Raw genomic sequence first — 11,485 nt, 5'->3', positions numbered from 1 at the left:
CATTAGGAATCGCCGTTAACATTGGAAGTGCATTTATCGCCTCATTGTATGATCCGAAGGGAAAGTTCAGGTATCTTCATGATGATCTAAACAAGCTACGGTGGAGTTTACCGCCACAAAGGATGCAAGTCTTGTGAAAATTCCCCCATTTGAAAACACGTTTTTACAGCACATCCCACGGAAGTTTGGTTAAACTCTCATATTGCTAAACCAGTGATCATACTTCATTTACTTTCCAAAGACTCTGGTTGGTAGGAGGGTCAAAAAGGTTTGCTCTCGGGTTTCCTTTAGGAACCTATGTCAGTAGATTTCCTTCCAGACCTTGTTTGTACGTATACGGACAAGGGAAAACAGCTTGCAATAACAACCGTGTATGCAACTGACAGAAATCCGCGTATACTAATATTTGTTCATGTGAAGGGTCTGATGGTTGTAGAAATTATTTAAATCACCGAGCAATATTGGAAGAAGACGACGATGAAAACGATGACTGATCGGTCAGGTTTTCGAAAGTTTTCATGCCCTTTGTTAAAAAAAACACCCATACAACCACTCTTTCTAAGGTGTCCATGTGTGCTTTATGTAAGGCAAAAGCACATAAAACCTAAAAAGTTCATAGAGCTAGAATGAACGCTGTAACTTTAGTCCTTCAATAAACTCATTTGTTCTAATTGCCTTGTTAAATATTTGTGACTGGCAAAGCAAAATCCAAATTGACTTCGATTCTTTTTATAAATGCAATAAAATTCAGAAATATATCTTTAGAAGTTCATGCGATGTAAAAAAAAAATGAATTGAGATTCGAGTAATCTTCCATTTTGTTGCTAGTCTTAATTCCCTTTAAAATGTGCATTTGGTCGTTTCGTTATTTTCATATTAAGCTGAAATGAAGTGTCACAGTTCAATTCATTATGAATTTCTTGTTTAGTAACAGTTTAAATATTTTTTGGAGACTTTTTAGAACGCCATCTTAAATAAATTGACACTATGAAAAACTCAATCACTAACCTTTGACTTTATTAAAAAAAAAATGCACCATATTTCAATTCTACGACCAGGCAAAAATTAAATAATAAGCATTTCTCTTTCCAAAAAGTCATAATTTAGCCTGCAGGTAGGGTAGTCCATTAAAGTTGAAAAATTGTTGGCTTGGTCACTCTAATACACGATCCAAACGTCCCAAATATTTTGTAATAAAAAAAAATCAAGCATCTTGGTAATATCGATTTCAGAGAATTTTTTATTTGATTCAGAGTTATTCTTTATAGTGGAGTGACAAATCAGGAAAAGTCGCTTAGTTAAGGAGTTTAATGCACCGAAATACCTCACGGCTGAAAATGCACATGAAGATAGAGTTAACATTATACTTTCATTTTAGCCCTGTCGTAGAGTTTTCCCGAGGTGCAGTTTTTTGTAAAATTGCGATAAAGTGTGACTTTCCGATTTTTTTCTTTTTCATTTTCAAAAACGGGAATGTTTATAACTAATTCCCGAATGAAGATATCATCACAAAAGTTGTTATCAGATGAAAGAGTAATGTATCAGCTTTAATTTGATATCAAACTTTCTTATCATATGAACATATAAATTAAGTGAATTGGACGATTTTCAAATATTTATGTCATTTTTTTTCAATGTTACCGTCTGACAAAGTATATAACATTTCTAATATATATCATCAGTGGTACATTTTGACAAAAAACAATATAATAATCAATATGCAAGAAGTTTTAATGCATACAATTTCGAAAAAGCATGCAAATTAAGTTTTTCGGGCCGTTTTATAATACTTATCATTTAGCAGTTTTACTATTTGATTTTCACCTCATTAAGTCTTGTTGCTTTCCCTTTTCATATTTTCCCCTGACTTATGATTTGCTGTTTTTTCCTCAGAGAATAAAACTGTGTATTTTCTTTAATTTCATCTATAGTAAGACATATTCATATCAATGTCAATGTATAGTTTTTGACTGAGTATACAGATTTTATGTGTTAGTGTTTTTTAGTTGTTTTATTTCTTGTTGATTTTGTTGAATAAACTAATTTTAAACCAAATTGGTACACCCCCGAAATAACCCGGAAAATAATGGACACGAGTCCTGTTAAGTTTGCTCACTCAGTTCCAAAAAGGATTAGGCTTAATAGTAATTGGGAATTATGCGTTATTTGCCAAATATCTACTTATGAAAATTTGTCAAATGCAACAGAAAAGGGGAAGACTACTCTTTTAGACGCAATAGATGTCAGACAGGGTATTGTTTATCACCGCCTTTATAATGAATTTGAGTCAACGAAAGTGATTCCATTAGAACAAATAAAATATCATAGGTCGTGTTATAAAGCATATACAAGTAAAAAAAACTTGGAAACATTTCAAATAGGGAAAGAAGTATGCTCAACATCGAGTGCAAACCATTCTGTGTTTGAACCAACTTGTGTTAAAACACGCTCAACGGTATTACAATCAGACTGGTCTAAATGTTTGTTCTGTAAACAAAAGTCCTACAAGCGAGATAAGCAATTAAGGCGAGTCGAGTCTGTTGAACGTGCTGATAATATATTAAATGCAGCAAAAGACAAGTTTGACTATCAAATGGTAAGTTTACTATCTATGGAGAACTTCAAGGACAAGGCACTGTATCATTCAACATGCATTGCTAACTAAGTAGTATGAAATGGGGTCAGTCACCCACCAAAAACCCACCGGAAGCCACGTCACAGCTAATCCTCTTAACTATGACGTTAAATCCGGTCTATAATCTCTTAATCCTCTTAACTGCTACTTAACATCCGGGTTATAATCCTCTTAACTGAAGTGGGTTAATCTCTTAATCCTCTTAACTGCTACTTAACATCCTGGTTATAATCCTCTTAACTGAAGTGGATTAATCTCCTAATCCTCTTAACTGCTACCTAACATCCTGGTTATAATCCTCTTAACTGAAGTGGATTAATCTCTTAATCTTCTTAACTTGTACTTAACATCCTGGTTAAAATCCGGTGGGGGAAAAAATTAACGGACATGTTTTTTAATCCCCCCCTACCCTCCTACGTAAGATCTTGTAAACGTGGCATACACGTTGATACATCCACGTTTAAACCCCTTAGTATATAATTCAATGTGAACTAGTTTCAATCATTCATTCAAGTTGGAAAATTTTAACCAACATATGATTGACCAACTGGTAAAAGATATTCCACATGATGTGTTACAGAAGTTACAGCAACTGTCAGCGCAGGACTTTAATACAGTCTTACAATCAGTTAAGCAGCAAAATCCAACTGAAAAACAATTTGATCAAACTACTACGGGAAAATATGACAGTGTTCCAGATGAAGATAATGTATCAAATTTTGAGTGTCAAACATGCGGTATGAGGTATGCAAGAAAAGCTTATTTGATTCGACACCAACAGAACCATTCGAATATAAACTATGAATGTGAACATTGTGGTTTCACCACGAAAAGAAAAGATGTTTTAACTAAACATATGAAGAGAAAACATGATGTAAAGAAAAACGTACAGAAGGAAGACGACGTACAACCCCCCCGTAAACGTCAGAGGACAGAAGATGTTGACCAACTTCCCGAGGAACGAGTACGCAATGCAAGAGAGAAAAGATCGTTAACAGCAACAGCTCTGAACGATGGTGTGGAAAATATTCAATTACAACCCAGCAACAATGAAGAAAGATATGACTTGATGTTATTTTTCAAAGAAAAACAAGTGGATATTGCGCAAATATTAGAGGACAGACTACTTAAAAACAATATAAAGTTTTATATGAGTGTACATGTAAGAATGATTAAATATTCACCAGATGGCAAATACGACGAAGCTGAACCGCATTTCAATACTAAAGTGAGTACCATTTTACAATCTGGTGCTAGTGAAATACCTCACGAGTTGAATAAAGGATTTCAAAAAATATTCATTTCTTTCGAAGAATTCATCAAGAATGGGAGTGGATGGCAACTTGAAGAGGTTTTACAACTTGATCTGTGCGTCACAAAGTACAAACCATTAAAAGGAGGTAGTTATTTAGAACTACCAACATCACTCAAAAGATCGAACTGTATACTCAACATTCAGAACTTGGACAACAAATGTTTTTTATGGACTGTTCTTTCCAGTATGCATAACTTTCAACAAAATCCAGAAAATGTAGAGAATTATGTTCCATTTGTTAACTCAGTTAACATGACTGGTATCGAGTATCCCACTCCGTTATCTCAAATATCACAATTCGAAAAACAGAATACCACTATTTCAGTTAACATTTTTGGATACGAAGAAGGAGAAATCTACCCGTTATACATCACAAAGAAAACCTTCTGTCATCATGTGAATATATTATATTTAAAAGAAAACAACAAAAGTCATTATGTACTGATAAACAACTTTAACAGGTTTTTATCGAGGACAAAGAAACATCGTGAGGAACATTTTTTTTGTTATCTTTGCTTGCAAGGATTTACTGATAAATGCAAACTAGAGAGGCATAAAGCAGACTGTGGAAAATTTGATTTTCAGAAAATTACACTTCCCAAGGAGGGAGAAGTTCTGGAATTCAAAGAATATGCGAAAACCGCCCGAATTCCGTTTGTAATCTATGCTGATTTTGAGTGTTTAACAAGGAAAGTCGATACTTGTCATCCGAATCCAAACATGTCAAGTACAACTACATACCAACAAATGGAACCGTACAGTTTTGGATATCAAAGAGTGTCAATTGATAAGCGATACGACAAACCACCCGTCATATACCGTGGACCTGATGTTGTGGAGAACTTTATCCGTCATCTTCTTGAAGAGGAGAAAGAAATTAGAGACATACTTAGCCGCATCGAGCCAATGATAATAACTGAGTATGATAAATTAGACTACAAATATGCCAAAAAATGTTATGTATGTAAAAAAGCTTTCAGCAGCAAAAATTACAAAGTCAAGGAACACGATCACGTGACTGGGTTCATTCGTGGCATTTCTTGTAATAATTACAATTTACAGATCAAAATACCGAAATTTATACCTGTTGTTATTCATAATTTGAAAGGATTTGATGCAAATCTCATCATGAGTAAAATAGGAAAGTTTAAGGAACAAGACATCACTGTTATTCCACACAACAAAGAAAAATATATGTCATTTTCTATAGGAAATCTCCGCTTTATCGATTCTTTGCAATTTTTAAACAGTTCACTGGCAACTTTAACAAAAAATCTGGCTGACGAAGGAGAAAAACATTTCAATTACTTATCTAAAACGTTTCCGGATCCAGATGTATTTTCTCTATTGCTACGAAAAGGAGTATTCCCCTATGATTATGTCGATACCGAGCAGAAATTGGAAAAACCTTGTTTACCATCCAAAGAAGATTTTTTTAACAAATTAGGAGACACTCACATATCTGATGAAGATTATCAATTTGCGCAAACAGTGTGGGACAAACTGAAAGTAAAAACATTGGGGGAATACTCCGATGTGTATCTTAAAATGGATGTAGCTCTTTTGGCAGATGTTTTTGAAAAATTTAGAGACATTTCTTTACACGACTATGATTTGGATCCTTGTCATTATTTCACCACCCCCGGATTTAGTTGGAGTGCCATGCTGAAGAAAACTGGAATTGTACTCGATTTAATCACTGATATAGATATGATGCTGTTTGTAGAGAAGGGAATACGAGGCGGTGTATCTAGTATTTTTCATCGATATGCTAAAGCAAACAATCCATACTTATTCGATACGTATGAACCAACTGAACCTACTTCCTATTTATCTTATTTAGACGCAAATAATTTATATGGTTGGAGCATGTCTCAATGTCTTCCGTATGGTCATTTCAACTGGCTTACCGAGGAGGAGAAAATAAAATTAGATATCACAAAATTAAAAGCTGACGGTTCAGACGGATACATTTTCGAAGTTGACCTTGAATATCCTTCGTCACTTCATTCTTCTCATTCGGATTTTCCCTTAGCTCCAGAAAGAAAGCATATTCAAGTAGAACATTTATCTCCGTATTCAAAGGAATTATTGCAAAATTTAACTGGAAAACAATGTTTAACAAAGATTGAAAAACTCGTTCCTAACCTATACGACAAGGAAAAGTACATAGTGCATTATAGAAACTTACAACTATACGTAGAGTTAGGATTGAAGATCAAAAAGATACATAGAGTACTCAAGTTTAAACAATGTCCCTGGTTGAAGAAGTATATAGACTTTAACACAGAAAAAAGGAAAAATGCAAAGAATGAATTTGAAAAATGTTTATATAAGCTGATGAATAATTCAATTTTTGGTCGAACTCTCCTCAATACACGCAAGCATAAAGATGTAAAACTTTGTCACACGGAAGAGAAACTTAATAAAGAAACAGCGAAACCATCCTACGCATCTTGCAAAATATTTAACGAAAATTTGGTGGCAGTAGCGAAAAAACGTGTGAATGTTTTAATGAAACAACCAATATATGTAGGTTTTTGCATTTTAGACTTATCCAAGTTTTTGATGTACGATTTTCATTATAACCATATGAAATCTCTGTATGGTGATAAAATTCGTGTGTGTTTTTCTGATACTGATAGCTTTTTATATCACGTTGAAACGGAAGATGTGTATGAAGATATGCATCAATATCAAGATATGTATGATACGAGTGATTATCCACCAGAACATTTTTTACATGATATCGAAAATAAAAAAGTAATAGGTAAATTCAAGGATGAAACAAGTGGAACCCCAATAAGTGAATTTGTTGGACTGAGATCGAAGATGTATTCATTTTCTTTTGAAGGTGGAGAAAAGCATACTGCAAAAGGAGTAACAAAAACTGCATCCAGAAAACTTAAACATGAAATGTATAAAAATTGTCTTTTCGATAAAACTGTTACACGTTCTGAAATGAATATTATAAGAAGCGAAAGCCATGTTTTATATTCCAAAACTATTAATAAAAAATCATTAGTTCCTTTTGATGATAAAAGATGGATTTTAGATGATGGTGTGACAACGAGAGCCTTTGGACATAAAGATAACATATAAACATTCATCATGTAAAACGTTTAAAGACATTTCAATTCTTATTTGTTATAACTATTTCGTATTTGTGATATTATTTTGTTGAATTTTTTTTTCTAAATCAAGATTTGTGGTGATTTAAATACTAATTTAACATATAGTGAGGGATGTTATTATTTGTTCATTTGAGGGTTATTGTTTATATGTATTTAATTATAAATTTAAATATTCATTAATTTTTTTGGGGGTTTTGTTTGTTTTGTTTTGTTTTGTTTTGTTTTTTCTTTTTGTATTTATAACAAGAGAACGAAGTGGGGATTTTTTTTGTATATCAAAATTTGTGGTGATTTAAATATGATTTTTACATATAGTGAGGGAGATTGTAGATGCATCATATTTTTTATTAAAACTTATTGTATATAGTTTTCGTTAGTATGTTTGAGGGTAATTGGGTTACTTTTTTCATGTATTGTATTTTTACATATATATTTTCTTTATTCCTGTTTTTTTTTTTGCATCCTGTCTGATTGAAATAAAACATAATGTATCAATGAACGCAGTTGTTTGTTTTCGTTTATTTGAATATATTTATTAGTAAAGCACACATTATAATTTTTTTTAGATCTACACAATAATAACAAACAGTTATAGTCATGATAAATTCAATTTACATTGAAATGTTAGTGTTCAATCTTTATTTGTCGATTCTCAGTTATTTCAAAGTATCCATAATTTTCAGCTAAAATCAGTAAGGCAGCTGTTTCTGTTAATGGCGTACCGAACTGACATTCCAAGCGTATTTTTCCCTGCTTCAGTAGTGAAAGATATTTGGTATCCGAAAAGAATGGTTCTAAGTTGAAGCATAGAAGCGTATATCCATTGTTGAATTCAGCCCTTGTTATTTCATTCCCCGTATCCAACAACCACTTTCCTCGTGTTTCGAACATTTTTACATAAGGAGAAACGTTCGTTGCACCACTATTCTCGTTGAAATCAAGTTTGAGTGGTATGCCATCAACTGGTATTCCGTCACAAAACAGAGTCACTTGTTTTAAATCATAATTCATAAAGTTGAATGGGTTTTTTGTATATGCTCCAGACATAGCAGTTGAAGAAACCAATCCAAGCACAATACTTTTTGGTTTCACATCTTGGAAAACATTTTCTACGATTAAAGAGGTGCTTCCTTGCATGATTGTAAAATTTTTCATCATGGTTTTTGTGAAAGGATACTTAGCATTTGTTGTCTTTAAAGCTTCTGAATGAGCGACAATTATAGCTGGGTTAGGTCTGATCTTGCAAAGCTTGATCACGACATCTTCCAAAGAAATATGATAGTTGGTATCAATTTCTCCAGACATCAAACAAAAACTTGCATCGTTGCGGTATAGTTTTAGTTTAAGGAATAACATATTTAGCAGGTATCTATCCATCTCAAATATATCGGAAAAAATTGGTCCCTCTATTTCTAATGTTTTCGAATTAGAAATAAATTTTCTGCGTTCATACAGTCCAGTGTTAGTCGATATTTCATCCATGTGTCCATATCTATCTTTTAAGTATAGACTAGAAGATAATTGTGTACTCTTTGCGTCCTGGCCATACTGCAGTAACGTTTTCATCATACATTTATACGGGTAATACGTATTACTAGACGTTACCATTTGTCCTTGTATATACACATCCAATTGCGACCAAAGCGACTGTAAAAATAAGTTCACAGGTCCTACCGTATCGCCATCTTGTAAATCCTCACCATTTGCTTTTTTCACTTTTAATTTCACGTATAGTTTTGATCTTTTAAGATCAATATAGTCCATACCATTGTTTGCACATAGATCGAATTCTATAGGATTGTAAGCAGTTATTTGACTAACAGGTCTGCATTCCTCGTATGTTATACTTTCAACACCTACTTGGTATGGGGGTATCTCAAAAACTCTGACGGTTGTGCTTCAATAAAATTCTCTTTTGTTAACAAGGACATTATGTTGAAAATATATCCCTTTTATGTTTTTTAACAGTTATTTTCGATTTCTTCGGCTTCTTTTCACCTCCTCTGCTTTGTGGCGAATGATGATATTTTCTCTTTCTGTCCGTTTTATTTATACTCTCATCGTCAATTTTTATCTCTTCTTTTGCTTGATTTACAATTTGTTCACTAGGTGACACTAAACGCACAACAAAATTGTTTTCTTTTTCTACACGAATTGGATAAGATTTATTCGAAATTGGTATCATAAATGATCCCGATTGCGATCCTTTGTTATATCCAGATTTCATATGATTTACGTAAGCATTTGATTGACCACTAACTACATTCTGATAATATCTTGTCCATTGATTAACATTAGGAATGTACATTTTATCAGTATTTGTCATATCTGCGCTAAAATAAGCTTGGTATAAATTGTAGTGTAAACGACAAATTATTCTTCAAAAATGAAGCGTTTTCTCCGTGTTCGTCTTTTATAAGAAATTCTAAGACTTGAATTTCGTTTTTCTTTACTGGTAAATATATTGGAAAAGAAAAAATATAATTCCATGTACTCATATCCGTGGGAAATATTCTTCTCAAAAGTGAATATTGTATATTAGGGAAAACATTTACTCCACTGCATACATCACAAAACAAGTATAATTGATGATTGTTCTTTTTTGTAACTTTTTGATCAATGTAAAAATCTAATATTCCCAGTTTCCATTCACCTTGTAATTGTAAAACTTCATTTAAACACACTTTGAACTTGAACGGTGAATTATTAGGGTAATATGCATCTGATTGATCACTTCGAATGAAAATTATATGTTCCATTATGATAAAGATTGAATTTGTTCTGCTGGTATGTATTCGTCATACGAAGGAGGCCACCCTTGAAAACGAACCAAGTACTCAGTTTTTCCTCGTCTTTTTCTTTTCTTTATAATTTTTTCAATTATCCAAAGACTATTTTCATCTTTCTCTACTCTTTGGAGCTCACTATCATAAAAGGTCCCCCTTATAAATTCATCTCCTTTTATATTTGAAAGCCTGTAAAGATCAATATTTTGTTGTCTGAATCTTTGCACCACTTTGAATATCTCTTCCGTCCATCTTTGGCTGTAGGATCGATCAAAAATATGAGCAATATTTGACAGTCGAACTAAAGACCCAATTTTGTATTTGAATTGTTTTTTCCTCCGTTTCTTTTTGTTTGTTTGTACTTTTATTTCTTTTGGTTTCTTCTCTGTTTTACTTAAATACATTTTCCCCCAGATATCACTTTCGTTGACAGAATTAACATCTTTAGGTGCAATGTTTTGTAAACTTCTATGTGGAGTACCATTATAGCTTTTTGCAAAATTTTGCAAGTTGTTAATATATCTGTGAGTTCTATTCTTTGTGAAAAAGCGAAAAATTTTATTCTTTATAGTTTGTAGGACCCTTTCAGCATAATTTGCATGAAGTTCATTTTGAGCCGAAAAATGTCGGACACCGTTACTTTTAAATAACGATTGTGTCTTTTTTGCTAGAAATTCTTGTCCCTTATCTGTTCGAATTTTTTCTGGTTTTACCTCAGTGAAAATCTTTTTAAATGCAGAGGTGACTTCGTCTCCCGTTTTATTTTTCAATGGTTGTAACCAAAGATAGCGTGAAAAACAATCAACAACAACTAATACGTATTTGAAATTTTCATTTTCTTTTGAAAATTGTTTTAGGTCCATTAAATCAGCATCCCACAAATTATTCATCCCCGTTGTGTAAACTCTTATTCTTTTAAAAGAACGACGAGGTGTTTTTTGTAAACTGTAATTATCTTGTGAATTTAACCACCGTCTTATTTTATATCTTCCAACTCTTTTGCCCTCTGCATTTACAATGTGATATAGTTTTTCGGGGCAGAAGCATATGAAGCTGGTCCTCCAACGTCATAATAGTATTTACTCAGGAGAGAATCTAGTTCCTCATTCATACTCAGGTTATTTTGATAAGATGTTACTTCTAACAACTACAAGAGTCTTATTAAAAGTAATCATAAGAATAGTTTTTATAGGTTTTTTTTTATCAAATCAAAGTGTATAATATTGGGGTTGTACCTGAAAATGAAAAATAAATATATATTATGGTTTTTTTGTACATTGAAAGTATTTTTGTTGTTGTTTTTTTTTTATTGTTTTTTTCTGCTGTTTTTTTTATGATTTATTTTTTACATTAAAGTATATGGAACAACTCAAGTTAGTTTTTAGATTGTAACATGGAAATAAAATTAAAAGAAAAACCAAAAAACACTTTTTTATCCATCTTTATTTTGACATAGAAAATAACATATTTTATCAATTGTTCATTAGTTATGATGCTATAGTTTGAATCTTTTCCATTTTAGTTTAGGTTTTTCTTCAAACAGTCTCGAGAGTTCCCTCCTAACAAAAAGTTTATTAATCTTCCTCTTCTTATTTTTCTCTGGTTCACTTTCAGC

At 32.4% G+C, this 11,485-nt stretch overlaps 2 protein-coding genes across 2 annotated transcripts; one reads left to right on the top strand and one right to left on the bottom strand.

The window, feature by feature from the left end:
* Nucleotides 1–3,170: 3,170 nt before the first annotated feature.
* On the top strand, nucleotides 3,171–7,052 carry LOC139525307 (uncharacterized). The gene has a single exon (XM_071320509.1). It carries the CDS (start codon nucleotides 3,171–3,173, stop codon nucleotides 7,050–7,052), a length of 3,882 nt encoding a protein of 1,293 aa, XP_071176610.1.
* A 656-nt stretch (nucleotides 7,053–7,708) lies between these two features.
* On the bottom strand, nucleotides 7,709–8,848 carry LOC139525306 (uncharacterized protein F54H12.2-like). Its single transcript, XM_071320508.1, has one exon. It carries the CDS (start codon nucleotides 8,846–8,848, stop codon nucleotides 7,709–7,711), a length of 1,140 nt encoding a protein of 379 aa, XP_071176609.1.
* Nucleotides 8,849–11,485: the final 2,637 nt, after the last annotated feature.

This window comes from Mytilus edulis, chromosome 5, assembly GCF_963676685.1.
Source record: "Mytilus edulis chromosome 5, xbMytEdul2.2, whole genome shotgun sequence".
Taxonomy (NCBI): domain Eukaryota; kingdom Metazoa; phylum Mollusca; class Bivalvia; order Mytilida; family Mytilidae; genus Mytilus; species Mytilus edulis.
The sequence above is the reverse complement of the archived record's forward strand: the minus strand, read 5'-3'. Positions and strand labels throughout refer to the sequence as shown.

Excerpts from the sequence above, each read along its gene's own strand:
- LOC139525307 (XM_071320509.1), top strand. The coding sequence starts at position 3,171 with ATGATTGACCAACTGGTAAAAGATATTCCACATGATGTGTTACAGAAG.
- LOC139525306 (XM_071320508.1), bottom strand. The coding sequence starts at position 8,848 with ATGGACTATATTGATCTTAAAAGATCAAAACTATACGTGAAATTAAAA.